At 35.1% G+C, this 26,875-nt stretch overlaps 1 protein-coding gene across 11 annotated transcripts in view; it reads left to right on the forward strand.

Annotated features, from left to right (window-relative positions):
* The window catches only part of ATG4C (autophagy related 4C cysteine peptidase), a 118,294-nt gene that overhangs the window by 76,033 nt on the left and 15,386 nt on the right, over nucleotides 1–26,875 (forward strand). For 3 of the 11 annotated variants that reach the window (XM_003891980.4, XM_009209778.3, XM_003891981.3), the window contains exon 11: nucleotides 4,576–5,860. The exons of the other annotated variants lie outside the window; for them this stretch is intronic. In XM_003891980.4, coding sequence (XP_003892029.1) covers nucleotides 4,576–4,743 — 168 coding nt within the window. In that variant the 3' untranslated portion in view covers nucleotides 4,744–5,860. Of the gene's footprint in view, nucleotides 1–4,575; nucleotides 5,861–26,875 lie in introns of those variants that run through there. 11 annotated transcript variants of the gene reach the window in all.

Consider the following 26,875-nt stretch of genomic DNA (forward strand, 5'->3'; position numbering starts at 1 on the left):
GTAACTTTTTTTTTTTTTTTTTTTTTTTGAGATGGAGTCTCGCCTTGTTGCAGGTGGGAGTGCAGTGGAGCAATCTTGGCTGACTGCAACCTCCACCTCCCAGGTTCAAGCAGTTCTTTGCCTCAGCCTCCCGAGTAGCTGGGATTACAGGTGCCCGCCACCACGCCTGGCTAATTTTTGTATTTTTAGTAGAGATGGGGTTTCACCATCTTACTGTAACTTTTTAACTTTGTAAACTTTTAAATTATTTTTAGCTTCTTGACTGTTTTATAAGCACTTAGCTTAAAACACACATTGTACAGCGCTACAAAGATGTTTTCTTTCTATTCTTATTCTAAGATGTTTTCTATTTTTAAATTTTTAAATTTTTTTTCCTTTTAAACTTTTTTGTTAAAAATGAAAACACAAACATACACATTAGTTTAGGCCTCCCCAGGGTCAGGATCATCAATACCACTATCTTCTACCTCCACGTCTTGTCCCACTAGAAGGTCTTCAGGGACAGTAACACACATGGAGCTGTCATCTCCTATGATAACAGTGCCTTCTTCTGCAGTGCCTCCTAAAGCACCTGCCTGAGGCTGTTTTATAGGTAATTTCTTTTTTAAAAAGTAAAATGAGTACACTCTAAAATAATAAAAAATATTGTATAGTAAATACTTAAACCTCTAAGTCATTTATTATCAAATATTATGTACTGTACATAATTTTATCTGCCATACAATCAGTTTGTTTACACCAGCATCACTACAGACTTGTGAATAATGCATTGTGGAATGACATTATGACAGCTGTGACAACACTAGGTGATAGGAATTTTTCAGCTCCGTTGTCTAATAGGACCACTGTCGTATGTGGTCCTTGTTGACTGAAATGTTATTATGTGGCACATGACTGTACTATTTACATTACTATATATTTTACATTTGTACATATTACTGAACAGGGTTGTGTACACAAGATTATGCATATCACCCTTTAAACAATTTAAAGACTTGTTAAAGGTGATTTTTGACAATGCTTGATTTTGCAATATGGGCTGACTTTAGAGCTTAACCACTACATAGGGTATAGCTCTAGTGTGGTGAATATATGCTACATAGCTATACACTGCCCTGTATTGGGTATAATTTTACATATATGGTGGCAGGGACTAGTGGAAAAAGTTTTGGCTTCAGAAGCGATCATCTCATGGTTCTATTTCTGTCCTACCAACTACTAGCTTTATTATGGTATACATTGCTTAACTTCTGTCCTCCAGCTTTTTCCTTTGTAAATTCTGAAACCTGTCAACTCAGTACGTGTGATAAAAATATTTGATCTCCTGAAATCTATGCTTTGCCTTTTAGCTAATAAAGTAGATTCAGTGTAGCTTTAGCTGTGTTATTACAATATAACAGAGTTTAGAATTGCCTGTTCTAAAGTTGTTGAGCAAACCACTGAATTCCCTTTTAAAAAACAACTATGAGATGGTTAATTCAGTTACCTTAAAAAATTTTTTTTAAATAATAGTTTTCTCCTACTATGTAATAAAAGAATTACATGTTAGAAAGTTTGAAAAATAGGCTGGCCGTGGTGACTCATGCCTGTAATCCCAACACTTTGGGAGGCAGAGGCGGGTGGATCACTTGAGTTCAGGAGTTTGAGACCAACCTGGGCAAGATAGTGAGACCCCATCTGCATAAAAAATACAAAATTAGCCAGGTATGGTGGCACATATCTGTAGTCCCAGCTACTCGGGAGTCTGAAGTAGAAGGCGCATTTGAGTCCAGGAGGTCGAGGCTGTAGTGAGCCGTGATCATGCCACTGCACTCCAGCATGGGCGACAGAGTGAGAGTATGTTTCAAAAGAAAGAAGCTTGGAAAATAGAAGTGTGTGTGTACACACACACACACACACACACACAGAGACACACAAGCACACGAGAAAAATCACTAATTATTTCATTCAGAGATAACTTAATATTTCGTTATCTTTCAGTCTTTTCAAAATACATACTTGAAATTATTTTAACATAATTGAAACTAAATTTTATAGCTTTATATCTTGTTTTTTTTTTGAGACAGAGTCTCACTCTGTCACCCAGGCTGGAGTGCAGTGGCACAATCTCGGCTCACTGCAAGCTCTGCCTCCCGGGTTACGCCATTCTCCTGCTTCAGCCTCCCGAGTAGCTGGTACTACAAGTGCCCACCACCACAAAAAATAATTTTTTATATTTTTAGTAGAGACGGGGTTTCACCGTGTTAGCCAGGATGGTTTCAATCTCCCGACCTCGTGATCCGCCCGCCTCGGCCTCCCAAAGTGCTGGGATTACAGGTGTGAGCCACCGTGCCTGGCTTATATCTTGTTTTTTTAGGATTATATAATAAACATTTTCCAAGTTTTCAAATAATTTAGATTAACTTTTATTTTGTATAGTATCTCCATGTCACATAGATAGCCTAAATTGTATTTTTTCATTTGGATTTTATATCATCCATTATGGAAGGACTTTTAAGGTTTTGACAGTGTAGCCATTCTTGTAATATAAAATGGAACACTAACCTTTTCACATTTTAAACTTTTCAGAATCAAATTGTGATTAAAGCTGCTATTATAAACATTCATGTGCAGGATTTTATGTGGACATAAATTTTCAACTCATTTGGGTAAACCTTTAATATATTGTTAATTTGATACTCTTTAAAATATTTAAATAAACTCAGGAAAGTTTGGAAAATAATTCTCTAAGCCTGAATCAATAAATATTGTGCATAAGGAGACCATTTGCAAAAAGATTTGCAAAAAGTAGATGCATTTTTAAATTAAAGGGTAGCGGGTTCCTTTCTGACATTTTTTTTCACCTGAGACACAGATTTGAATCTTAACTTTGATGAGCAACTTAGTCCTATATTAATAAACCCGGATAACTCCTTTCTTAATCTTGAAAGAAAGGACGAAGAGATGATAATGTTAACTCTGCTGTGTTGATCTCAAAATGATATGTGGATACTTGCCCGTTAGATGCTGGACTTTTACAAGTGACATTAAATTAATATAAAAATGACAACAGGTTTTGGACTATATTCCAGCTATTGGCTGGAGGTGAAAGATGATTAATCAGATGCCAATAGTCTCTGCCTCTTATTTTTCATTTTATACATTTTTGCTCTTCTCTCTTACCTCTTTTGTAGGATATAAATAAAATAAATTTCAGCAATGTATAAATAAGCACAATATGAACTATAGGATCTGATTTTCATCATGTCTAGTTTTGTTAATATTGATTGTTTTTAAATGGTTCATTTCCATTCAGTTAAAAATATATTTTATATAGCTGTCTCACTGAAATATTTTTAATTTTATATCATATGCTAGGCCTACCTATCTGGCCATGTTTCAAGAGAATCTATAAATGTAATACATAAGAAATTGATGATCCTTCAGGTGAATGTTGACATTTGAGATAATGTAGTTTTACCTCTGAAATTATCTTTTAAAAACAAATTGCATTTAACTGACAACAATTATGATGTATATAAATATTGTATTCTTTTTAGCATTCTCTGTAAATTGCATAGTAACTTTTTGGAATCCCTGTGGCCCTGATTACCTATTGAAAATTTCTTTTTGTCAAAACATCCTTTATTCAAAGTGTTTAATTCATTTTTTAAGGAAAATCATTAAAATTTTTTGAATAGAACTTGTTTAACAGAAATATTTAAAATTGTTTATATTATACTTGTGAATTCCAAATTGATGGGCTATAAAGATTGTGAGTATCCTCACAAAATTCTAGGTATTGCCTTTTTTTTGTATGTAGTGTAACTTTAGAAGATAATATGTAAAATGTGGATTATTACTATTTGTGAGAAGACCATTTTTCATGTTGACTAGATTATTGTAGAAATAGTTTACTTAAAATATTTTTTAAAAGAAAATCTTTGAAAAGACCAAAGTTATTTTTTAAAAATAACTTCATATTATTGCTTTTGATCTTCTTAACAGTTCTCTGAGGTAGAAAAATTGGATTTCTTTTGCTCTGTTTTTATACACTTGATCTTAGCCAAAAAGCCAAGCAGTGATTGCCCTGTTTTATAGATGTTATTCAGGTAGAGTGATGTGTCCAAGGTCACATCAAGGTAAGTTACAAAACAGAGATTAGAATGGACCTTCTAATTCAGTTTACTGCCTAGATTACCAAACACTCTTTTACAATATTTTACCATAGTCAGTGATACCATTTTGTTTCATTGTCTATTACTACCTAAAGAAGATAAATTACAACCTAACTCTCTAGTATTTTTTCAAACTAATGTGACCAGAAAACTTACTTTGGGGAAGTGGGAGGTGTGAGTGAGCATATTCTTTGATGATTTAATCCTAATGAAGAAGCATGTATTTACCTATAAATAAACAATACAATGCTAATCATTTTTTGTCTTTTAGCCAGAACAGGTAAAGGAATAGCACTGGGTGAATGTAAATGAAAGAAGCTAACAGGGGAGGTTCAGGGCTAAAACGGTAGATTTGTCATGTGGTCTTAGTGTGCACTATTGCATCCAATAAGGAATTCTTCTATACTTTCTGTTACAGATGCTGAAATTTTCTTCTAAGGAGAAATATCCCTTATTTACTTTTGTAAATGGTCATTCCAGAGACTATGATTTTACATCTACTACAACCAATGAAGAAGACCTTTTTTCAGAGGATGAAAAGAAACGATTAAAAAGATTTAGCATGGAAGAGTTTGTCTTGCTTTAAAGATTAGCACATTTGTGCTTGATGAGAAGAATTCCGTTGAAAGGGGAAAATGAAGAGAAACAAGTGTTTTCGAAACATTTATTTTCACAAGTATCTTAATTTTTTATGTTCTTTAAGAAAAAGAACATTTGAAAATATAAAAGTTTAAAGATATTTTTCTAAAAGAGGAATGATTTAATGAATCTTGCTTTCTAATAAATAAATTGAGTGATTCTGGTTGCATTCCTATTTCCCTAAGATCTACTAGTGATAATTCTACCTTAACTGTAAGCCTTTTAGTCTTCAAAGTCTTCCACCTGAGCCCATTGTTCTCATGGAGGTTTTGTGATATTAACCCTCCCCCAAAGACTGGGATCACCAAATAGTTTCAAAATTCTCAGTTTGTACTAATGACCAGAAGATCAGAGAAGGAAACTTTAATGCTCTCTAGCCTACTGCTATTAATGCAATCAAAGAATGCTTTTGCATATGTCTTGATAATTAAATAGTATTTGTTAACTGTGATATGCATACACTTATATAAGCAGAATTATGAGTTAAAGTAATATTTTGCAATATGATTTTTATAATGGCTCCTCATTATGCTTGCTGTTGAACCTTTTATGAGGAGTGAATATAAAGTATTGGTTTTCCCTCACAAATTTAAAGGTTATGTTATTAATACTATTATAACTGCATCCAATCAAATCAGATAAAGGCAACTATAAAATAGTAGTAGTGTTTGTTTCCTATCCCAAGGGCAAAATTTTATAGGAACTCAATTTATTATGCAGTTTTCAAATCTAAAGTACCAAGAAAGATGTCACTAGGTTCTCTTCTATGTGATTTTTGTTTTTTATATAAAGCAGTGTAGTGGTGTTTAGAAGCTGAGGCCACCTATAAGGCAAATCTGCCTTAAGTGTATTATTTGTTACTTAAAGGCAAATTTGTGATCTAAAAGTACAAGAGTGATTATTGAGCTAGGATTATAAAATACATAATAAAGATGTGAGAAGATAAAATGCTTTTGTTTTGGTTTTAATGTTGGGATTATTTTAATCCTTTCATTTGAAAAATCGGTGTCTCAAATGAATTCTGCTCATTTATAATAAATGCATATATTGCTTTGAAAACAATATTAATTTTTTTAAGTGGAACTTTCATGTTTCATTGTAGAAACGTTACTTATAAAGACATAAAATTGTGTATCATCTAAAGTCATTGATCTCTTCCATCAGAAAACCTATTTGTTTAGAGTTGCATGTAAAGCTGAAAGAGAGGGTGGGTGGATTGTTTCAGTATACCTGATGAGAAAAATCAGGTTTGACATTTCTCAGTGAGGATGACTTACTGAATTGAAATAGTCTGAAATCTAAAAATTTTCTTTAGTCTAGATACAGACAGGACAAATTAAGTCCAATACTAATTTTCCTAGAATGTGAAAGCAATATAGGAACCAGAAGCCAGTGGTATACCAGATTTTATACAGTGCAGTCCTCTGATCTAAGCTATTGCAATTTACTGTTCCTACATAGCTGCAGTATTCACAGGATTCTACAGTAAACACATCCAATGAGAGCACCCATGCCTTCAAGTGGGTCTGAACCGGTTGTCAATGTTCTTACAAGAACTAATATGAAAGCTTAAGAGCCACAGAATAGCATTGTTATTTCCTCAACATATTTAGGGATCATTTTTAGGTAGATTATTGGAATGAGACAAGATTACACCTGGGCAAAGTTAATGTGAGAGGAGGCAAAAATTTCCTTTACATTGAATTGTGTGGAAAACACTTAGTATATTTTACAGACAAATCTTACAATACAGTCATCCTCATGACTGGGAATAAATGTTTGGAATCAAATTGTTTTACATAGTATGCACACATAAAGATATTGACTTATATGTGTAAGTGAATTGAATGCATGCGTGATAATTGAGAGAGGGTCAATTTATTTTGCCTGGTAATTCACTTTCAGTCAAAGACCAGCCAAAAGTTATGCTAATTTTTTATTTGGAAGGCAGCAACAAAAGTATATCATTAGAGTTAGAATAAACGTACTGTACATCCTGGTTTCAGACTTTGTTGTGAACACAGATTTCATTTCAAGTTCTGACAGCTAGTAAACTCAGTCAATAAAGCTTATGGATGATCTCTTTCAGCCTGGAATAAAGGAAAGTCAAAAAGGACAAGATTCTAAGATGAGTGTTCTGTTAGAATTATGATAGGAGAATCCTCCGTTTGCACATCAATATTAAGATACTGGATTTTACCATTAACATTTCAGAAATGAATTTTTAAAATTCTTGATGTGACTTTTTGATGGTGAAGATTTCTTTTCTCTTTTCTTCATAAGATTTGACACTTTGAACACCTTTTTGTCAAGGTGTTAGCCACCAGCAGGCAATCTTAAGAGTCATAATTTGCTGAATGAGTGAAGGAAAAGATCCTTTATAGTGTAAGTATAACCAGAAAATTTCCTTGAGGTATTCATATTTCTGTTTTTACATTAAACCAACCTCATTAAATCTGTATTAGTGAGAAGACAACTGTAGAGGATTAAAAATTTAGGTTGCTTTTGTGTTCTATTATCATTAGGATTTAACATTGTCCGAGGGCAAACATATCTAAATATATATGCTAATTCATCTTGTTTTTAGAAGAATTAACAGCAAAAATGACTTAGCTATATAATCTATCTAATTTTAGGTAAGAATCTCTATTTTCTAGAGATCTCTAGTTCCCTTCTATTATTCAATACTAGTAGAAAGCACTTTATTCTTTTTCTTATTTTATTTTTTATTATACTTCTAAGTTCTAGGGCACATGAGCACAACGTGCAGAGTTGTTACATTTGTATACATGTGCCATGTTGGTGTACTGTGCCCGTTAACTCATCATTTACATTAGGTATGTCTCCTAATGCTATCCCTTCCCCCTCCCCCCACCCCACAACAGGCCCCTCTTTTTTTCTTTAATTTTTACTAGGAAGAAATTTCATTTTCATAGTTTAACACAGATCACCTTTAATAGCTTGCATTTGACATTGTCTTTTTGACTATATGTTCCTACATAATCATGAAAAACTATAAAGGATTTTCTAAAATCAAGAACAGGAGGAAGGACAGATAATGACAGAACCACTTGAAAATATGAAATCACTATATGGATTGTTACTTAAACAGATACGGGTAGGAAACCGAGAATTTAAAATCATGGTGATATAGAAGCAAGATATTCAGAATATATGATAGACGCAATTCTTGGAAAGGATAAGGGATTATTTTCTATAAAAAAGGAGAGTAAATGTCTTCCCCAAAAAAACTCTAGGCGAGTAAATATTTATCGTGTGATATTTACTATACCCTCAGTATTGTCCGTCAAACACCATTCCATAGTGCTATTTATTTGAGCCTTTATACTGAGTACTCAGATACAGAACTGAAAAGGTGAAACATCAGGCCAGGAAAATTGGAAACATCCTATTGATTCTAAAATATAAATTTTATATCATTTTATAGTTTGAATCTTAAGTCAGTTTTAAAATCTTAAGCATTTTTGTGTGACTTTCATGGTTATTTAAAGACTTTTTCCTTGCCTATAAACTTTGAAAAATATTATATTTAGAGTTGGTATTGCAGACACATTTTTGAGTTAGCATTTTCCTTCCTTTTTTACAGTCCTTCTTGACGTTATTGGTGGCAAGCAATGGCCCAAAACATTCACAACTACAGTTATAAAATTTCACTTATTCTCTCACAGTGACAAGAAAAATATGCTAAATGTGGAGAATACATGTTATTAGAAGGGAAGATTACTCTTTTACTGTGCTACCCTCTCTGCAACCAGTTCTTCTAGAAATGTAGAAACTCAGTCTTCCAAAATTGTCATCCAAAAGTGAATGATAAGAAAGTGTTCTACTCAGAATTGTCTTTCATTTACATTATTTAAAAATTATTTATAAATATACATGTATTTATATGTATTATAAATACATATTTATACTAAGATAATATACATTAATAAAAATAGAGAAGTCAAGGGTTTTATAAGAAGTTATTTTACAAGCAGGAAAGGTAAACAAAAGAAAGCTGAAATCCAACAGAAGTTATAACAAGGATGAGAGAATGGCTAACAGCAAGTTTTGAGTGTATCTAGGCAAATACACCATAGCAAACTGATATAAAAATACATGAATTAAAAAGTATTGTGGGTTGGGATGATTTAAAGTTAAATGTAGGCAGTAGAAGAATGTAAATACTGATAAGGGCCAGTGGATATGGGGCTGCCATGTTGCAGAACTCCACGGAACACTATTTTTAGTGTATGTTATATGAATGGTACTCCCTGGAATTGGGAAATGTAGCATTTCAGTTCCTAATATTTACATGCTACTTGCTATTTATGCTGCACTGTTCAGTTTAGTTCACTTGTATTAAAATATAGCTAATGAATGTAAGATGGGGAATTAGATCTGGGATTGATGGGATGATTAATATGAGTTCTGGGACTTAGATGATCACATAATGGAACAGGTCAGGAGAGTCCATGTCAGCTGTCTGGTTATTTAAATTATTTCTAAAATACTTTAAATAGATCTCATATGGAAAGGATCAACGCATACTTATATGATACTTCAACATATTACTTTCATTTTTCTATACTCCCTTCTACTTCAGGTTCATAGTCTCATTACTCTTTAAGCATGTTCAATAGGTTGAATTTTGATTCCTATTTCTTTATTCTGTTGATGAAGAGGGCCACCACTTATTCAGTCTTTCGTATTTGGATCTATATACTGACTGTTTTGTGCCTCTGACCTGCATGTTGGTCTTTCCCGTGACTTGTGATTGGCTTCTAGACCCGATCTGGGCTTGGCCAGTTTTATGGCCACTAGCACATGTCTATACCTAGAGAGACACTCTTGATTTTGTGTGTAATATGTTCCCATAAACACTTGAGACAGTGGAATATGAAGGAACTGAACAATAGATATTTTAAAACAGTGTTTTAAGGAGGGTTCTTATGCAGAGAGTTAAAAATATCAAAATATTTAAAATAAAATTATTTTTAATCATATAGGCTTTTACATGGTCTTGATGATACACTTCTGGTATCACACAGATGATCTTTATTTTTGTTCTTTTGTAGTAGAACATTCAGTTGACTGACTTAAAGTTAACTTATAGTAGAATATACAGTTGACTGAGCATTTCATTGAGGCTAATGATTATTTCTGTCTTTATATTAATTAAATTTATGAGATCTACATTTCTTAGCACTAGTTTTAGCACTGATTTTTCTGTTTTCCTGCAAAATAAGAGGTAATGAAATATAAAATCCAACAATTATCTAATCTGCTATACAAAGATTGTGATATTAGCTGGCAGGCAGCATCAGCTCAGAGCTCAAAGTGCATCTTTGTCGGATGATGTTTAAAAGTCCAAATTATATAATGTTTAAGGTGGCTCAGGGGTGTCAGATGATATATGTCTAATGTTTGCATAGTTCTGTATTCTTTTTGTTTTGGCCATTCTACTTGTGGGTAAAGTAGTATCTTGTGGTGTTCTTTGTTAAATAATAGCTTTATTGAGATGTAATTTACACATTAGACACTTCAACCTTTTAAAGTAAAATAACTTTAAAAACCACAATTTAGTGGTTTTTAATATATTCATAGAGTTGTGTAATGATTACTATTACCAAATTCCTATTTTAATTACCCCAAAAGGAAGCCCTGTACCCACTCACTTCCTATTCTTCACCCCTCTTTTTTTCCATCCCCAGCCCTAGGAACCACTAATCTACTTTCTGCCTGTATGGATTTGCCTAATCCGGACATTTCATCTAAATGGAACCATACGCTATATGTCCGCTATACTTCTTTAACTTGCCATAATTTTTTTCAAGGTTCTTGCATGTTGTTACATGTATTTGTTAGCACCTCGTTACTTTTTTAATGACAGTAATATTCTATTAGATAGCTATACCACATTTTCTTTATTCATCATTTGATAGACATTTCGTTTTTTTCTACTTTTTAGCTACTATGAATAATGTTGTTCAGAACATTCGTGTACATGATTTTGTGTGGGTGTGTATTTTCATTTCTACTGGATATTTGTCTAGTAGAAGAGTTGCTGGTCATGTTGATAACTATGTTTAACTATTTGAGGAACTCCTAAACTGTTTTCCAAAGTGGTTCACCATTTTACAATCCTAGCAGCAATATATGAGGGTTCTGGCTTTTCTACTTTCTCACTAACCCTTGTTATTGTCTAGCTTTTAAATTTTAGCCAGCAGAGTATGTGTGAATGGGACCTTATTTTGGTTTTGATTTTCATTTTCCTAGTGACTGATAATGTTGAGTATCTTTCCATATACTTGTTGACCACTTTCATGTCTTCTTTGGAGAAATGTATATTTAAAATCTTTGCTCATTTTAAAATTAGGTTATTTTTGTTTATATTATTGAGTTGTAAGAGTTCTTTGCATATTCGGGATGTAAGTACTTTATTGGGTATATGATTTACAAGCATTTTCTCTTGTTCTGTAGCTTGTCTTTTTAGGTTTTTTTTTTTTTTTTAATTTATTTTTTGGCAGAGTCTCATTCTGTCACCAAGGCTAGAGTGCGGTGGCATGATCTTGGCTCACTGTGACCCCCACCTCCTGGGTTCAAGTGATTCTCGTGCCTCAGCCTCCCAAGTAGCTGAGATTACAGGCTTGCACCACCGTGCCAGCTAATTTTTGTATTTTTTTAGTGGAGATGGGGTTTTGCCATGTTGGTCAGGCTGGTCTTGAACTCCTGGCCTCAAGTGATCTGTCTGCCTCGGCCTCCCAAAGTGCTGGGATTACAGGTGTGGGCCACCACGCCCAGCCATCTTGTTACTTTGTTGATGGTATCCTATGAACTACTGAAAGTTTTAATTTTGATAAAGTCTAATTGATTTTTTTTAATTCCTTGTGCTTTTGGTGTTATATTTGAGAAACCATTGATTAATTCAAGGTCCTAAAGGTCTGTACCTATACTTTCTCTTAAGAGTTTTATAGTTTTAGCTGTTACATTTAGGGGTTTTTGTTTGTTTGTTTGTTTTTTAGAGAGAGTCTCACTCTGTCACTGGAGTGCAGGCTGGAGTGCAGTGGTGCGATCTGTGCTTACTGCAACCTCTGCCTCCCAGGATCAAGCTATTCTCCTGCCTCAACCTCCTGAGTAGCTGGGATTACAGGCATGCACCACCACACCCAGCTAATTTTTGTATTTTTGGTAGAGATGGGGATTCACCATGTTAGTCAGGCTGGTCTTGAACTCCTGACCTTGTGATCCACCCGCCTCGGCCTCCCAAAGTGCTGGGATTACAGGCGTAAGCCTCTGTGCTTGGCCTAGGTTTTTTTTTTTTTTTTTTTTTAATCCTTTTTGAGTTGATGTTTGTATATGGTGTGAGGTAGGTGTTTATATATGTTCTTTTGCATGTAATGTCCAGTTGTCCAAGCACCATTTGTTAAAAAGACTACTCTTTTCCCTATTGAATAGTGTTGGCACTCTTGTTGAAAATCATTTGATTGTAAATAGAAGGGTTTATTTTTAGACTCTCAAATCTATTCCATTTAGGCTCATGCCAGTATGACACTGTCTTGATTACCATGGCTTTGTAATAAATTCTGAAATTGGGAGGTATAAGTCCTTCAGCTCTGTTCTCCTTTTTCAACATTACTTTCGCTGTTCTGGATCCCCTGTATTTTCATATGAATTTTAGGATCAGCATGGCAATTTCTGGAAAATTTTTTGTCATTTCTTTCAGTCTTCATTTATTTACTCTTTTTTTTTTTTTTTTTTTTTTTTGAGACAGAGTTTTGCTCTATCGCCCAGGCTGGAGTGCAGTAGCATGATCTCAGCTCACTGTAACCTGGGCTCAAGCTATTTTCTCGCCTCAGCCTCACAAGTAGCTGAGATTACAGGTGTGCGCTACCACACCCAGCTAATTTTTGTATTTTTAGTAGAGACGGGGTTTCACCATGTTGGCCAGGCTGGTCTCGAACTCCTGACCTCAAGTGATCCACCTGTCTCAGCCTCCCAAAGTGCTGGGATTACAGACATGAGCCACTGCACCTAGCCCAGTCTTTATTTTTAAAATATACATCTTTATTTTTGTTATTGAAATTTTACATAGGATAAAATTGGCTCCAAATGCTGAAGATACATGTTTATAAAGTAAAACATGCAAAGTATAGTTCTTAGAACTGTGATCATGTTGTATAAGAACAAATCAGTTATAGTAGATTACCTTATACCATTGCATCATCCAGAACAAGTGCTTCAAAAGTAAGGCTTTACATATTCACCCAATACTACTAGTTTGGAAAAAATTACAAATCTTTATATTTTGGGAAAAACAGATGCTTAATTTTTTGGTCAAACTCCAGTGTTATACAATGGAGAAGACATAATGACATGGTTAAACTGTAAAGTCAGACTGGCTCAGCTCAAATTGTGACTTTAGCACTTACCAGCAATACGGCCTTGAGCAAGTACTTAACATCTATAAAATGGGGACAACAGTCACTGTCCTAGTAGCAGCAGAAGGCTGTTGTAAGGATTAAGGGAGGAAACATGCAAAACACTTGTTAGAAAAGTGCCTGGCACACAGTAAGTACTCAATAAGTGTTAGCCTTTAAAAGTGTTGTGAAGATTTTATTCATAGCAGTCTCAAGATTTGAAAAGACTTTAAAATTCCTTTTTTTTTTTTGAACTGGCATTGGAATACAAAAATTAGGAAAAATAAGACAAAAACATCTTTATGCTAATATTGAATGTCTGTGAAGCACTACAGAATACACTGAGATTTTTAAAAAAGTGACACTTCTGTCAGGGAGCTTAGAAATTTACTTAAGGATGGGGAAAAGACACAAAAAACTCATACATGATCGAGAAAGAGAACGTTTATAATAGAAGTTATGCAAAGTAAAAGGTTATTTGGTTTCAAAAGAAGACAGCTCACATATGATGATGGGGATTAGGCAAGTCTTCCTGGAGGAGGTGGCATTTTGGATGAATTCTAAAAGTCTGATTTGATTTATATACAGGCAGTGATAAGGTGAGTATCTGAACTTATAAGAAACAACACAAAGACCGAGAGACAGGGTCCATGGTTCTGTTTTCTAAACAAAAGTGGGTTTGGGGCAGGGGTCATCCCCATGGAGCACAGTTGAGGTGCATGTGGCTGGTGTTGGTTTTGTGCTGGCTAGGGAGCACTGCTGGTATTTAGTAAGGGGGTGATGCTAAACATTCTGAGATGACTGAGGGCTGTGATGGTCAGGCTGAAATGTATACTTAGGTGGATGCCTAGGAGAGACACAGGAAGAAGAATGCTATGAAGGAAAAAACAAAGGGTGTAGAAATCAGAAGAGCAGGGGTTTAGTTTTAACACTTTAAAATATGAAGATTTAAAATTGGAATGTGATTTCTCAAGCCCTATTCTTAGATTCTGTTTTACCTAGATATAATTCTATAGATTCTATGCATATACTTAGTGAATTTATGTGTAAACTTAGTGAATTTAGATGGGGCAGAGAAAGAGTAGGTCATTTAATGCAGGGGTTCTTAACCTGATGAACCCATGAATAGAATTTAGGGGTTCATGAGCTTGGGTTGGAAAAACGTTTACATCTTTATTTTTACTAACATCTACCTGAAATGTAGTATTTCCTTTCAATAAGAATACAGACAACAAAATATAGCAGTGTTAGCAGTAGCTAGAACATTACTACTAATAGAAATTACAGATATTTTTATATTACAGCTAATATAGATACCTTGAAGTATTTACACTGCTTTGAAATTTTGGTAAGTTTTGCTGCTAGGATTTTTAAATGTGTTAATAGAGAAGCAAATATATTACTATACACATTTTCAAAAATTTTAATAACTATTCCCTTTATTCATGTGCATTTTAATTTACATTTAAAAACATTTTTCTGAGAAGGAGACACTAGGCTTTACCAGACTTCCAAATGATGTAAAGTGATGAAGTTTGGGAAATATAAAAGTAGAAGGTTGTGAGAATGATAGGAAAAACAGAATTTCAGGCTGAAATTTGGAGTTGGAGCATATTGAGTGAAATAGATGGTGTAAGCATCTGCAGAAGAGAGCGTGAAGTGACAATAGAGTCATCTGGAAGTGGGAATGCAAAGCTACCTGAATCAGAGGGATTTAAATGGAAGGAGGAGTCTCCTTGCTGGCTAAGTTTAGGAGAGAATTAGTACTGCCAGGAAAATGAAAGTTTGAGTTAATGTTAAGAGATAGAGGATTAATGATTGCCAGTGGCAACAACTGACATTTATTGGGTGCTTACTAAATATAAAATACATATTATTTAATCTTTGCAAAAATTCTGGGAAGTAGATACTTTTATCCTTGCCATTTTACAGATGGAGAAATTGAGGGTCTGATATGTTAATTTCCCACGTTAGCACAGTTGGCAATCTGCAGATCTGAGATTTAAACCTCTCTGGATTCCAAAGCCTGCTCTAGTTTTTCCTATGTCATATTGAATTAGATGTTCCAAAAGACCAAGAGGAAGAAGCTAGAGAAAATGGCATGTGAGGACTGAGCCAGATGGGGATGAAAGCAGGGAGACTGTGGAAGGGAAGTCTTTGACCTGGTTTTGGAAATAATTTTGGAAAACGGGTTAAAGACACAGGCAGTCTGGGTGGTAGGCTGGAGGGGGTGAGGAGATGAGGTGGCATTTGATGAAAATTTGCTTATATTTTAGTGGCATTGAGAATCAAGTCCCCATTGTTTCAGAAACTGTTATACAGATGTAAATTTACGTAAGATGCTCCTTTTCTGTCTTCCCTTGGCAAGTACTCCTGCCCACCCTGAGGTGGAGAACTTGCTCTTAGTAGTAGCCTTATGAGGTGACATTTTGAGCCTTCTCTTTTTTGCCTGGCCTTCAGACCCCAATTTTCTAGAGACTGCAGTTGAGAAAGACCTTTTGTTACTGTACAATAGGGGGAAAACTCCCAGTGGTATAAAACAGACTGAGGACTTTGCAAAATATAGCAAGTTCATGTCTGCTAATATGTTAAGTTATTTGGCCTCTCTAGTTTAAGTAGTGATTTGTTGTTTTCATGCTAATACAAATTCTTGTATTAATAGGAGCACGGCCCTGGGTTTCTTCATCTGTCTGGGAAAAATTACTTGTTTGATGGTAAACAAAGAACAGAAGAATTGGTTCACTGTCCTCATTTTAAAAAAAGATGGTATGAAGCAATAGTGGAATAATTTTAATTGTAACCATCTAACACTTGCCATCAGTAAGATCATTTGTGTTCTGATCTTAGGAAATGGAGTATTAAAGAGTACATAGTGCATTAGAAATGCAAAACATGACCACATGTTCTCAGGATTTTGTCAGTGTTACATGAAAGAGCACTTGTATTGGGATGCTCGACTCTGAGGGTATTCTCTGTTCAGTGTGTATTTACAGAGATGTATGAATATTTGATTAATGAGTCATGGTCTCCGGAGAAATTTAATAACTGTATTGCTTTACAAAGCCAGGCCCTTAACTGTTAACACAGCTGCCAATAGTGTCATTGACATTGCGGCCCTTTCTGAATCTAATATATTCTGTGGAGTAAATTCCTTGGTTAAAAAGGGATCTGTGAGAGACATTCAGTTATCTGTTTTGAACTTCACTTAATTTACAGGCTCTGATTTGTAAAGATTTTTCCAATGAAAACAAGCAGTGATAGGGAAACTTAAAAATGACCTTTTTAAAAGTGATTATTTTTCCCAGAAATAAGTTAGAAAATCATTGATAAATAAAAAGGAGTTGATTATCCTCTTCAAGATTATCTTTTGGGGATTTGGTCATCATTTTTGTCTTGCTTGTCATCTAAGAAATATCCATAAGAAGTTGAAATATAAAATATATTTGTGATTTAGATATGTAGATCTCACATGTATTAGAATGTCCTAATCTAAATTCATTATTAAACATAATTTAATGCTTTTTCAGCAATAATTGAAGGCTAATTTATCCTTTCTTCATTCTTTTTGTTTTTAATATCTATGGAGAAATCAATTCTAACTTTCAAAGTTAGGTAGGTATTTTAGTAATGTTACTTTGGTTTAACTGCTTGAGTAACAGGGAGAAATGTCAAAAAAAGATAAATTTAGTGCAGGATCTTTTGCTGGAAGCTGTAACTGCAGGTTAGAATTATCCATGCTATGCAGAATTTCCTGCAACACTTCTCCTTAGGGCCACAATGCATTACAGCAGACGTATAATGAAGCTGCTATAAAATCTCTGGTAATTAAGGGGGATTTGACAGTAATTGCAACAGTGAATCAACTTAATTATTACCTGCTTCAAAGAGAGCTAACCTGATGTTATAATCTAACCTTTTCTACTTTTAAAATGGGAGATTAAACAAGTATATGTAGCATTTAAGAATTAAATCTGTTGAGATAGAATTGTATTAATATACTTCTAATATATACTTTATGCACATGTACACATCAGCTTCTCAAGAACCCGCACCCAACTCTCTCTGATCCATTAAAGTTATCTGGTATGCTCTGGAAATTAAACCAAAGGCACATCTCTTATTTAAGTCAGCTTCTCCCTAAGCCACAAACAGACCTTGGTTGTGGTTAACCTGACTTCCACAAAATAAAAAATGCTTTCTTAATATTAGCGCATAAATCAAAGAAACACCAAAATTATTATCATTGCTTACGTTAGGTAGACCATCTCTTAGAATCTTAAAATATCATCAAAAGTGCAAGTAAAGCCAGGTGTGGTGGCATATGCCTATAATCCCAGATACTTGGAAAGCTGAGGCAGGAGGATTGCTTGAGCCCAAGAGTTCGAGAATGTAATGAGCTACGATCACACCACTGTATTCCAGCCTGGGTGACAGAGTGAGACCCTGCCTCTAACTGATATGAAGATAAAGATTTAGAATTACTGAGAGCTCTTATCTAACTTGGTATATCCGACTTGGCACAAGGATCGAGATACCTGTTTCAGCCCAAGTTATGTTGAGGGTAACACATTTTATAAATGGTCTCCTCTCACTTCTATTGCCTGCTATCTTCCCACAAGAATGGGAGTGGAGAGAGAGAAAAGTAGTGTGGTTTTGATATGAATTCATGTCATATACCATGTATTACCAGGTACCTACTAAATGTAATCAATACCAGGTTATGTATTGTTTGACTCCCTCTCTAGCAGATTTCCCCAACTCTCTTTTCTGCTTTTAAGCCTTATCATACATATACTTGTGTCTTCATTGGCTTTAGCTTTACTACTACTTTCAATGGCAGAAACCACAATTACTTTTGCACCAGACTAATGGCTGTCTTAACTCTCTAATTATAGCAAGATTGGTCTACAGTAGTTTTGTTTTGGAATTGAATCTTTGGTTTGGTTTTGTGTGTGTAGAGATCCAATTACATGACTTGTTTCACAGGAGGTGATTGATTAGGCATAGGTTTGGTACAGTTTGGGGATGGAACAGTCTCATCCTCAACCAATGTTTTCCACACTAAAAGTATGTTCAGATGAACATGAACCAGAATTGAGTTTTCATCTGGGGCAGCAATAGGTTAGCTGCTCAGGACACTTGGGCAGGCTTTGATCATTGATCTTACAAGATTTTGTCTTCTGGTGTATTGCAAATTCAGCCTGGATTCCCTGAAGGAAGACTGAGAGCACAAGTTATATACCTTGTTCTCTAATGTTTTCTTGCCACTAATCAAACTCTTTCTTGATATGGAGGCAAATAAGCACGGTCAACAATTGACTAATGAATAGGGGAATTAAACAACGTGAATTATAATTTTGATTTGCTCACTGGACTGACCTGGAGCAAATTGTCTAGAACCTCTTTCTGTTTTATTCTTATGCTAGACTGAATTACAACTACTCCACAGGGATCTCCTAAAATCTGTTTCCTTTTTTGTCTGTTAGAAAATTTTCATGAAGCAGGTCACCAAAGTAGTGTCTTTAGCAAGTTAACACAACTTCCAAAGGTGCCCATTTTATGGTCAAGGATTCTCCTATTCCATGCAAGCCACGGTTATCTTTAATTCATGCCCATAACTTATAATTTACCGGGGATCAGTTACCTATGTAGCAGTTATACCCGACTTTTTGTCTTTTGGATGGTTTGTTCCTTGTTAGTAGTTAGGTAGGTATGAAGTTAGTAGGTATGAAGCTCAAACCAAAGATTTTTACTTGATAATCAATGTAACAAGGCTATGGGAAGAAGATGGAGCACTTACTATTCTAGGCACTTTAAATGCATTATCTCATTTTCATACTAGAAACAAATATTGAGACTTAGATTAAGAAAATTGCCCAAGGTATCTAGATTATAAATGATACATTCAGGATTCAATCCTAGATCTGTCTGATTCCATAAGTGGTTGAAACTACTAAATTCTGGATTCGTTTGTGGAATTAATTAATTAAAGGAACAACCATATTGCTCCTTTCTGAGATATCACAGGAGAAAATGTACAGGAGAATATGTTCAGGGTTTCACTGAAGACCTCCCTGAAATACAATGTGTTTTTAATGTCACCTTTTTCAATGTCAGACATACTTAAGAACCAATAAGTTTTGAAGCTTTTACCTTCCAGGTTAATGCTCCCTTTCAGTTCTTCTCAGGTCTTTTCCACAAGCAAAACGTACTGACTTCTTATGAACTTTATGAAGAATGGGTATCTATTTAGAGACCTGCATGGTAAAGACAAATTGTCATACTTCTTTGTTCTTATAGAATGATGGAGTAAAAAAAAAAAAAAGGAGTAAGTTTTCTGAGAGAAAGTTAATTACACAACCATCTCAGTTATTCAGGGACAGAATATTAGATTAAGGATATATTCATTCCTGCCTTGGGCAATAGAAAAGGATTTTTTCAGTTGGCACTAAGGTGGTCACAATAAGGGATTAAGAGAGAGTTGGGATCATCCCAAAAAGTGACCTGTCTTTGAAAGGTGGCAAAGTTTTAAGGAACTTTAAAGATTATCTAGTCCATTGGCTTTTTATAGATGAGGCCCAAAAAGATAAAATTACTTGCCCAAGTTACACAGCTACCTATGACAGAGGTGTTATTAGAATCTAGCTTATTTTAGCTGAGAGAAAATTTATCTCAAAGAGTTTATGTTTGGCAACTTTAATATAAATAGCAGAACATCTGACATCTTTTTAAAAATCGAATCATGTTTAAGTAAACTGGGTTCCGTTGATTTTCCAGACTACAGTCCTGAAAAGGGATGGAATTCTTATTACAGAAACTGACTTTCCTTTGCTGTCCAATTAGAGCATTGACGTAGATTTGGGATATTGAGTGAAGTTAAAAAGAAAATTGTAAATTAATAGTAGGGGGAATCAGTCTGAGCATCTTTTCAACAATATTTCGACCCCTGCCTCCAACTTGTATCTTGGCTTTTTGTTTTATTGTTATTGGGTCACTTCTCCAAGAAGCATAGGAAACTAGGTGATTGCCAGTTGTAACTTGAAAAGGAGGGTAGGATCTGAAAAGAAAAGGAATGGAAATTTTTATTATGAAATCTCTATTTCGGTTATCTATTGCTGTCTAATAAATTATTGTCTTAACCTAATAAGGACATGTTATTCCTAGTGATTTTGTGGTTGATTGTGCTCAGCCGTGAAGTTCTTCTGCTCCACTTGGTGAAGCTGCAGTCACTCATCCAGCTGCTTTCAACTGAGAGTTCACCTGGAGTTTAAACATCCAGGATGTTCTCTCATCTTTCAAGACTACTCTCCAAGTGACCTCTCATCATTTGATAGTCTAACCCAAATTTTTCTACAGCATGGCAGCTGGCTCTGAAAAACGCAAATGCAATAGCTTCCAGGACTTGTTAAGACGGGCTAGGATCTGGCACAGTGGCACTTCTGCCACATTCTACTGAGCAAAACAAACCCAGCTCAGAGTCAAGGGTAGGGGAAATAGATTCCATTTGTCGATGGGAGAAATGGTAAATAATTTTTTTGGCCATCTTTACCACCATCCCAACTTTTTAGGATATCAGTTTTCATTTCTCAACCCATGTTATATCTGAACTTTCTTAACACTTCAATATCCACATCAAATATTTAACAAATGCCAGTATTTCCTTAGTCCAAGCAATAACCCATTTCTTTCCTCAGTTCCCCCCAAAACAAAGAAATTCACAGACATACATGACTTAGGAAAACAGTAATATTATGCCTTCAAGAAATCCTCAATTTCAGAGATGACAAGAAGATTTCTAATTATCTGTGTTGGAGCTGAGGCAGATTTTCCAGCCCCTTCTACTTTTTAAGGATGTAAAAACAGCCTCAAGTCCTAGGAAATTTAAATTCTGGAATAAAAAGAAGTATGAACATATGAGAGTGAGCCAGAGAGAGAATTTTGGCTGGAAATTTAGATGAATAATTTGGTCCAGCAAGAAGACCCTATCCATTTTCCCTTTGGCTGCTTAATTCTAATTTATCTAATAGAGTCTGAATTTAGTGAATCATCTTCTCTGACCAGGTAGCCCTCTGCCAGAACAACAGAAAGTGCCAAACTGCCTCAGCCACGATGGCCAATTTGACATGGAGATATTGTAAAAATAGCAATGAGGGATCAGTTTTGCTTCCCCATAACTTTAATTTTTATATAATTATGCAGGATCTACACACAGGTACCCATGTCTGCTTTTCTGCTGCAAATGTAGTCATTACAGAACCAGCCAGGCCCACTTACTGAAGCATTTAGACAATGATGGGTATGGGTGTTATGGAGTGGATTACACTGTAAAGACAGCAATATGATTTTGAATCCCCTTTTCCCTGAAGGCACCAGCAGAATCACCAAGAGGCAGCCTATTCCCCTTCAAATGAGATATAGCAGTTTATCATGTCAGACTACGCCACAGAGGGTTAAGGCTATACGGCTTCTGGCTGTCAGAACCAGGATTTCATCTTGGGGCCCCTCAGGCCATATGGAGGAAGCCTCAAAAGTTCATTCTTCTTTTTCCATTGTCTGGCATCTTGTCTCCATTCCCATCCCAGTGTCCTCTTTTGACCAACCTTATAGCCCAAATCCAAATCATGTGTTCGACATGAGCTTCATAAGATTTTCCTTCTATTCATTAAAAGAAGCCTCTCCATTGTGTCCAAATAAACTTAGTAAGTACAAATATGAGAGGATGCATTTTTATTTTAATTTATAAATGTCAGTATACTTCTACAAACTTAGGGAACTGTCTTTTAACCTTTGGAACAATTCTGTGGAAATAATTTGAAATTATTTCTGCTGACTAGAGACAATCTACGGAGACAGGATCATGAGAGGAAAAATATACATATGTAATTCTTTTGTGAAGCTACAATATTAAGATTCTGTTCACGACTCTTATTAGAGTTCATCACGACCTATTTCAGATTTTACACACCGTAATTGTTTCATTGTGAAAATCTTTTGTGTCTATTTTCTGAATTGCTATGTTGTCTATAAATATTTAGTGATAATTCATGATTGGGTTGTATTTACCCCTGTAGTTATGTATTACAAATGAAATGACAGCATCTGCTGAAATTAAAAGTGGCCACATTTTCACTGGAGCTTAATTAAATGCCAAAATTTATCTACATTAACAACAAAGTAGTGAAATTTATTGATCAATTCACATGATATAAGTTGACAAATGGCTTAAGCAATTTCCATAATTTTCTACACGTGTTAAAATTTGTAATGAAAAAGAACACTATATTAACATTAAATGAGAGCTGAAAGGGAGGTTTTGTACTGGGGCCAGTGCCCTGGAGCAGTGTACTTTGTTTCCCGGGCCCTGTCCAGGCTTGCTGTTTGAGCTGTGTACAGATGGGTCTCTGACAGTCCTACAGCTGTTCTCCTAATTGTCCATTAAGTGTTCTATTGATTCTCTGATTCAAAGTACATGTCTTTCAGCTCAAGCTATCGTGTGAAGTGGCAGACACATTCCTTGTAGAATGACAGAGCTGCTTGAAACCTAAAAATGTGGTCTGCCAGTTTCAATTGAGGATCCTGCTTTCAAAGGAGAAGGCTTGGTTAAAGGTGCTTTGTAATAGCTGGTTAGGTTATATTTTCTAAACTTTTAGCATCAATCAATTAAGGCAGCAGCAGCATGAAGAGTTTTAATTCCTGGTTAAGCATGTACAGATTGCACCTGGCTGATACAGGGCAGGACGAGGGGATCAGGATTGGTAAGAGAAGATCAGACTCGTTTAGCTGTATGCAGATTTTTTCCCCTCTGCATCTGACATGCGCAAAGTCATTTTCATTTGACTTGCAAGTTCACTTTTTGCATTTTTTAAAAAATTGAGATCATCTGCAATTCTAGATTATGCCAGTCAGAAGCCTGTTTAAAATCATCTCTCTTTAATCTGGAAAGTGAAAGATAAGATGCTTATCTGTTGCGAGGACCATAAATCTTCAGAGAAACAAATAACCATAGATAAAACTGTAAAAGTTATTTAGTACTCCACTGGAAGAGGTTTATTAATCTAAAATTTCCAGTCCATTGTGTCGTGATTTGGTTAGCACTCTGTATCTCATTTTGTGCAATTGTACCCCAAGCAAAGATCTGATTTCTTCAGAGTTTGAACTTTATCAGTTGTGTAGTTCAGTTGTGGTCTAGGTTCAAGGAATAAAGCGAAAGCTGCTATCCCAAAAAAAGTCCACAACTATGGTTTGGGTTGCCCCCAGTAGCATGTACTTTTGTACTTTTTTTCTTAATGAAATGACACATCCTAATGCTTTTACCATCTAGATTTAGCTCCTAATTACTCTGTAATATAATATTTCTATAGAAAACAGTCTTATTATCTAGTAATCTTTCATCTATAAATGAAATGAACAAATAATGTTAGTTGTCTCCTGTGTATCATTAACTTAATTAGGAGCCACCCCAATGGACTTAATCACAGTTGAGGTTCATTGGTATGATTTTAGCTTACATAAGTTTATAGATTCATCAAGATTTTCAAAGGGAAAAAGACTATCACACACGTATTTAAATCGGTTTTATGTATTAAATATACATATTTCAATGCGTAAACATGAGAAATATCTATTAAGGAAAATCACTTTAAGGGAGAAATTAATTAAAAACAACCCTGTTTCCCACAATTAGCTGTTCTTTTTTTTTTTTTTGTCACCTTTGTATCTTTGCACAACAGCTTCTTTGGAAGTATACTCTCTTCTCTCATTATTGTTGGGTAAAGGAGCATGGCCACTAAACTAGTGTTCCTTTTGTCAAAAAGCAAATGATTTGTATCCTGATGTTCTGTCTGAAACGTGGCTCTTTTTACTGTGGCCCTCCCATCTATAAGCCTCCATGCTGTAGCATCCTAAGTAGGAAGCGAGTTGCCTGCTGTAAGAGTTGATGAAATAGGGAGACAATATATGTACTTTTAATTTGTTCTTAGTGTGATGTATTTAGCATTTGGAAGCATCAGGAATTATATAATTTATTTGCTTTTAAAATATTTGTTGTGAAATTACAGTATATGTGAATGAATGCAATACGTGGTATGTATTACAGAATCTAATCTGAATTTAGGGATTTATGTGTTTTCAGAATGTGGAAGCTTCAACCAAAATGTCTTCTTACCAAAGGATGATAAATCTTCCCTATCTGCTTTTTCTTGGAAAACAAGTGAAAAATCTATTTCTAACATAGTAATATAGTATATATTGATACCTGCAAAACATTATGTGAATCTACTTCGATGCCAGCACTTTCAATTACACTGTTAGCCAGTTTTTAAAAAAGATTTTTAGAAGCTTTCAACTGTAGACTTTTGTCTTGTTGAATGAACTTCAGCTACACTAAATTTTAAGTAAATTTGTGATGACTGAGCAATATACATTGGCTGAGGTAGAATCCAATAACCCACAGGACAAATTAATTTTCAACAAAAAGGGCAGAAACCTCAAGTGCCATGAGTATATGGAGTCTCATTCTATCTCTCTGGAGCCATTTTTGCAAATCACTACAGCTATTCATAATCTAAATCAGTCTCCTTTAGCAGCAGAAAGATCTTTTTTCATGACAAAACAGAAGATGACATTCATTAGTGCCTAACTTGCATAAGCTACCTTAAATTTATTGGTGCTCTTCTACTTATCTGGGTAAGAATTCCTTTGTCTACAGCTATAGGAAAATTCCAGTTGTACTACTTAAAAATATAAATTGTCACTTTTATCAGAACTTTTGGCAGTTTACTTTATTTTAGAAGTAAAACTGGTGGTTAAGGTTTTAAGACTTCCAATGGGCGTTGTTTCAATCATATTTAATAGGTGCCTAGGATAGTAATAGGATTATGTATAAGCTTCTGTGCTGAAAAAATTGCACATTTTTATCCATGTACTGCTGGGGAGGTTTGTGGGGAGTCAACCTTTGCAGTTGTGGATATGGCTATGTGCATTGTATTACCTGCCGGGCGTGGACAGGCTTAACATTATCCAGCTGGTTTGCTCATCATATTCAAGGGCTATGTATGATTTTAAAAAGGGGGCAAGATACTTCGAAGACATCATTTTGAAATGTCCCATAAGCTGTAATAAACCTTTCTACCAGTGAGTGGGAAACTTAGTTTTTCTATTGTGTTCATAACCTTCTGATTAGACTCCTTTTGTTGGTCAAATTTTCTTTCCAGTTTATAGGAACCAGCCTTGGATCTATCTGGAAAAATTAAGTTGTTGCTATATCAGTAGGACTGTGCTTTTTGTTTTCTGTTCCCTCTCACCTTTACTATGCTGGTTAAAAAAAGGTGGAAAACTGAGTGTACATACATTTTTCAATGACGATTTTGTCTGTCTTCTGACAATCAGATCCTTGGCCTGGTGGGACAGTAAGGAGTACTACCTAGCAAGAATTATTTTGGTAGAGTGAGATGGCAACGTGGTGCATCTCCGTAGAGGAGGAGGAGGAAGAGAATGTGGGTATGAGCTTAATAGGACCTGACTTGGCTAGGGGTTGAAAAGAGCCTGAGGTAGCAATGCAGATCTATTTTCAGGGCTTAAAACATAATTTCTGAGTATTTGGGGTGATGGTATTGTAAGAGCCAAATCCTAAACAAATCTTTCACTAACACTTCTTTCTTCTGTGACTACATAGGATCTCTAACGTCTGAATTCACATTTCTGTCTGTTGCTAGTCATCATTTATCATAGACGATGACATTGAAGCAAGCCTTGGATATGACCTGGAATGAAGGGAGAATTGAATAATACAAGTGGTGTGGCTCACTATTTGGAAGAAGTTTTGTGCTTTGAAAAAAATGTACCCTGTGTCCACAAGACAGAGTTTTTGTGTAAACCTGACTGGTCCATGTTAAGGAATGCATTTGTACCCCTGGTGTCAGTCATTGTGATCTAACCATTTGAGCTAATTAGGCTAGTCACATATTATTAAATACTTATCCATAAAATCTCCACAATAAAATGGAATTTTAAAGTCAATCCATGCCCTTTTTTCTGTCTTGGAAGATTATATCAAGGAGCATGAACAGAAATAGAGCTCCAGCATAATCACAGGTTAAAAGCAACATTCTAGGGTCTTCTCTGCCATGGAGTCAGCTTCCCATAAAAGGTCTCTCTCCTGTTTTCCTATTTTCCAAGGCAGAGTGTGCTCCAGATCTACACTTCCAGGGTTCAAATACCCCATCTGCCTCTCTCTTGCTGTGTGACCTTGTGCAAGTTATTTAATCTGCCTGTGCCTCAATTTTTATTTCTGGGGAATTATAGTAATACCTATCATATAGCATTGTTAGGGGTCTTGAATGAGTCAATACTGTTGGTGTCAACCTGCTACTTTTGTGTCCATGTTGTTACATGCAAAGATCAATTCATAGTTTTCTTTTTATTTGTCTCATTAGCACTATTCAACACAGTTATCATTCTTCTTTCTTGAAACACTCTTCTCTTAGCTTGCAAGATGCCCTGCTGTCCTGGTTTTTCTCCTCTTTCAGTGTTCCTTCTCAGTTTCTCCATATCTCTCCAATTTGTCAATGTTGGAGTGCCCTAGAGCTTAGTCCTTAGTCTTTTCTCTTTTGTTTTATACTCCTTGTTGATGTCCTCTAGGTTCATGACTTTAAATATCAT

This window comes from Papio anubis, chromosome 1, assembly GCF_008728515.1.
Source record: "Papio anubis isolate 15944 chromosome 1, Panubis1.0, whole genome shotgun sequence".
Classification (NCBI taxonomy): Eukaryota; Metazoa; Chordata; class Mammalia; order Primates; family Cercopithecidae; genus Papio; species Papio anubis.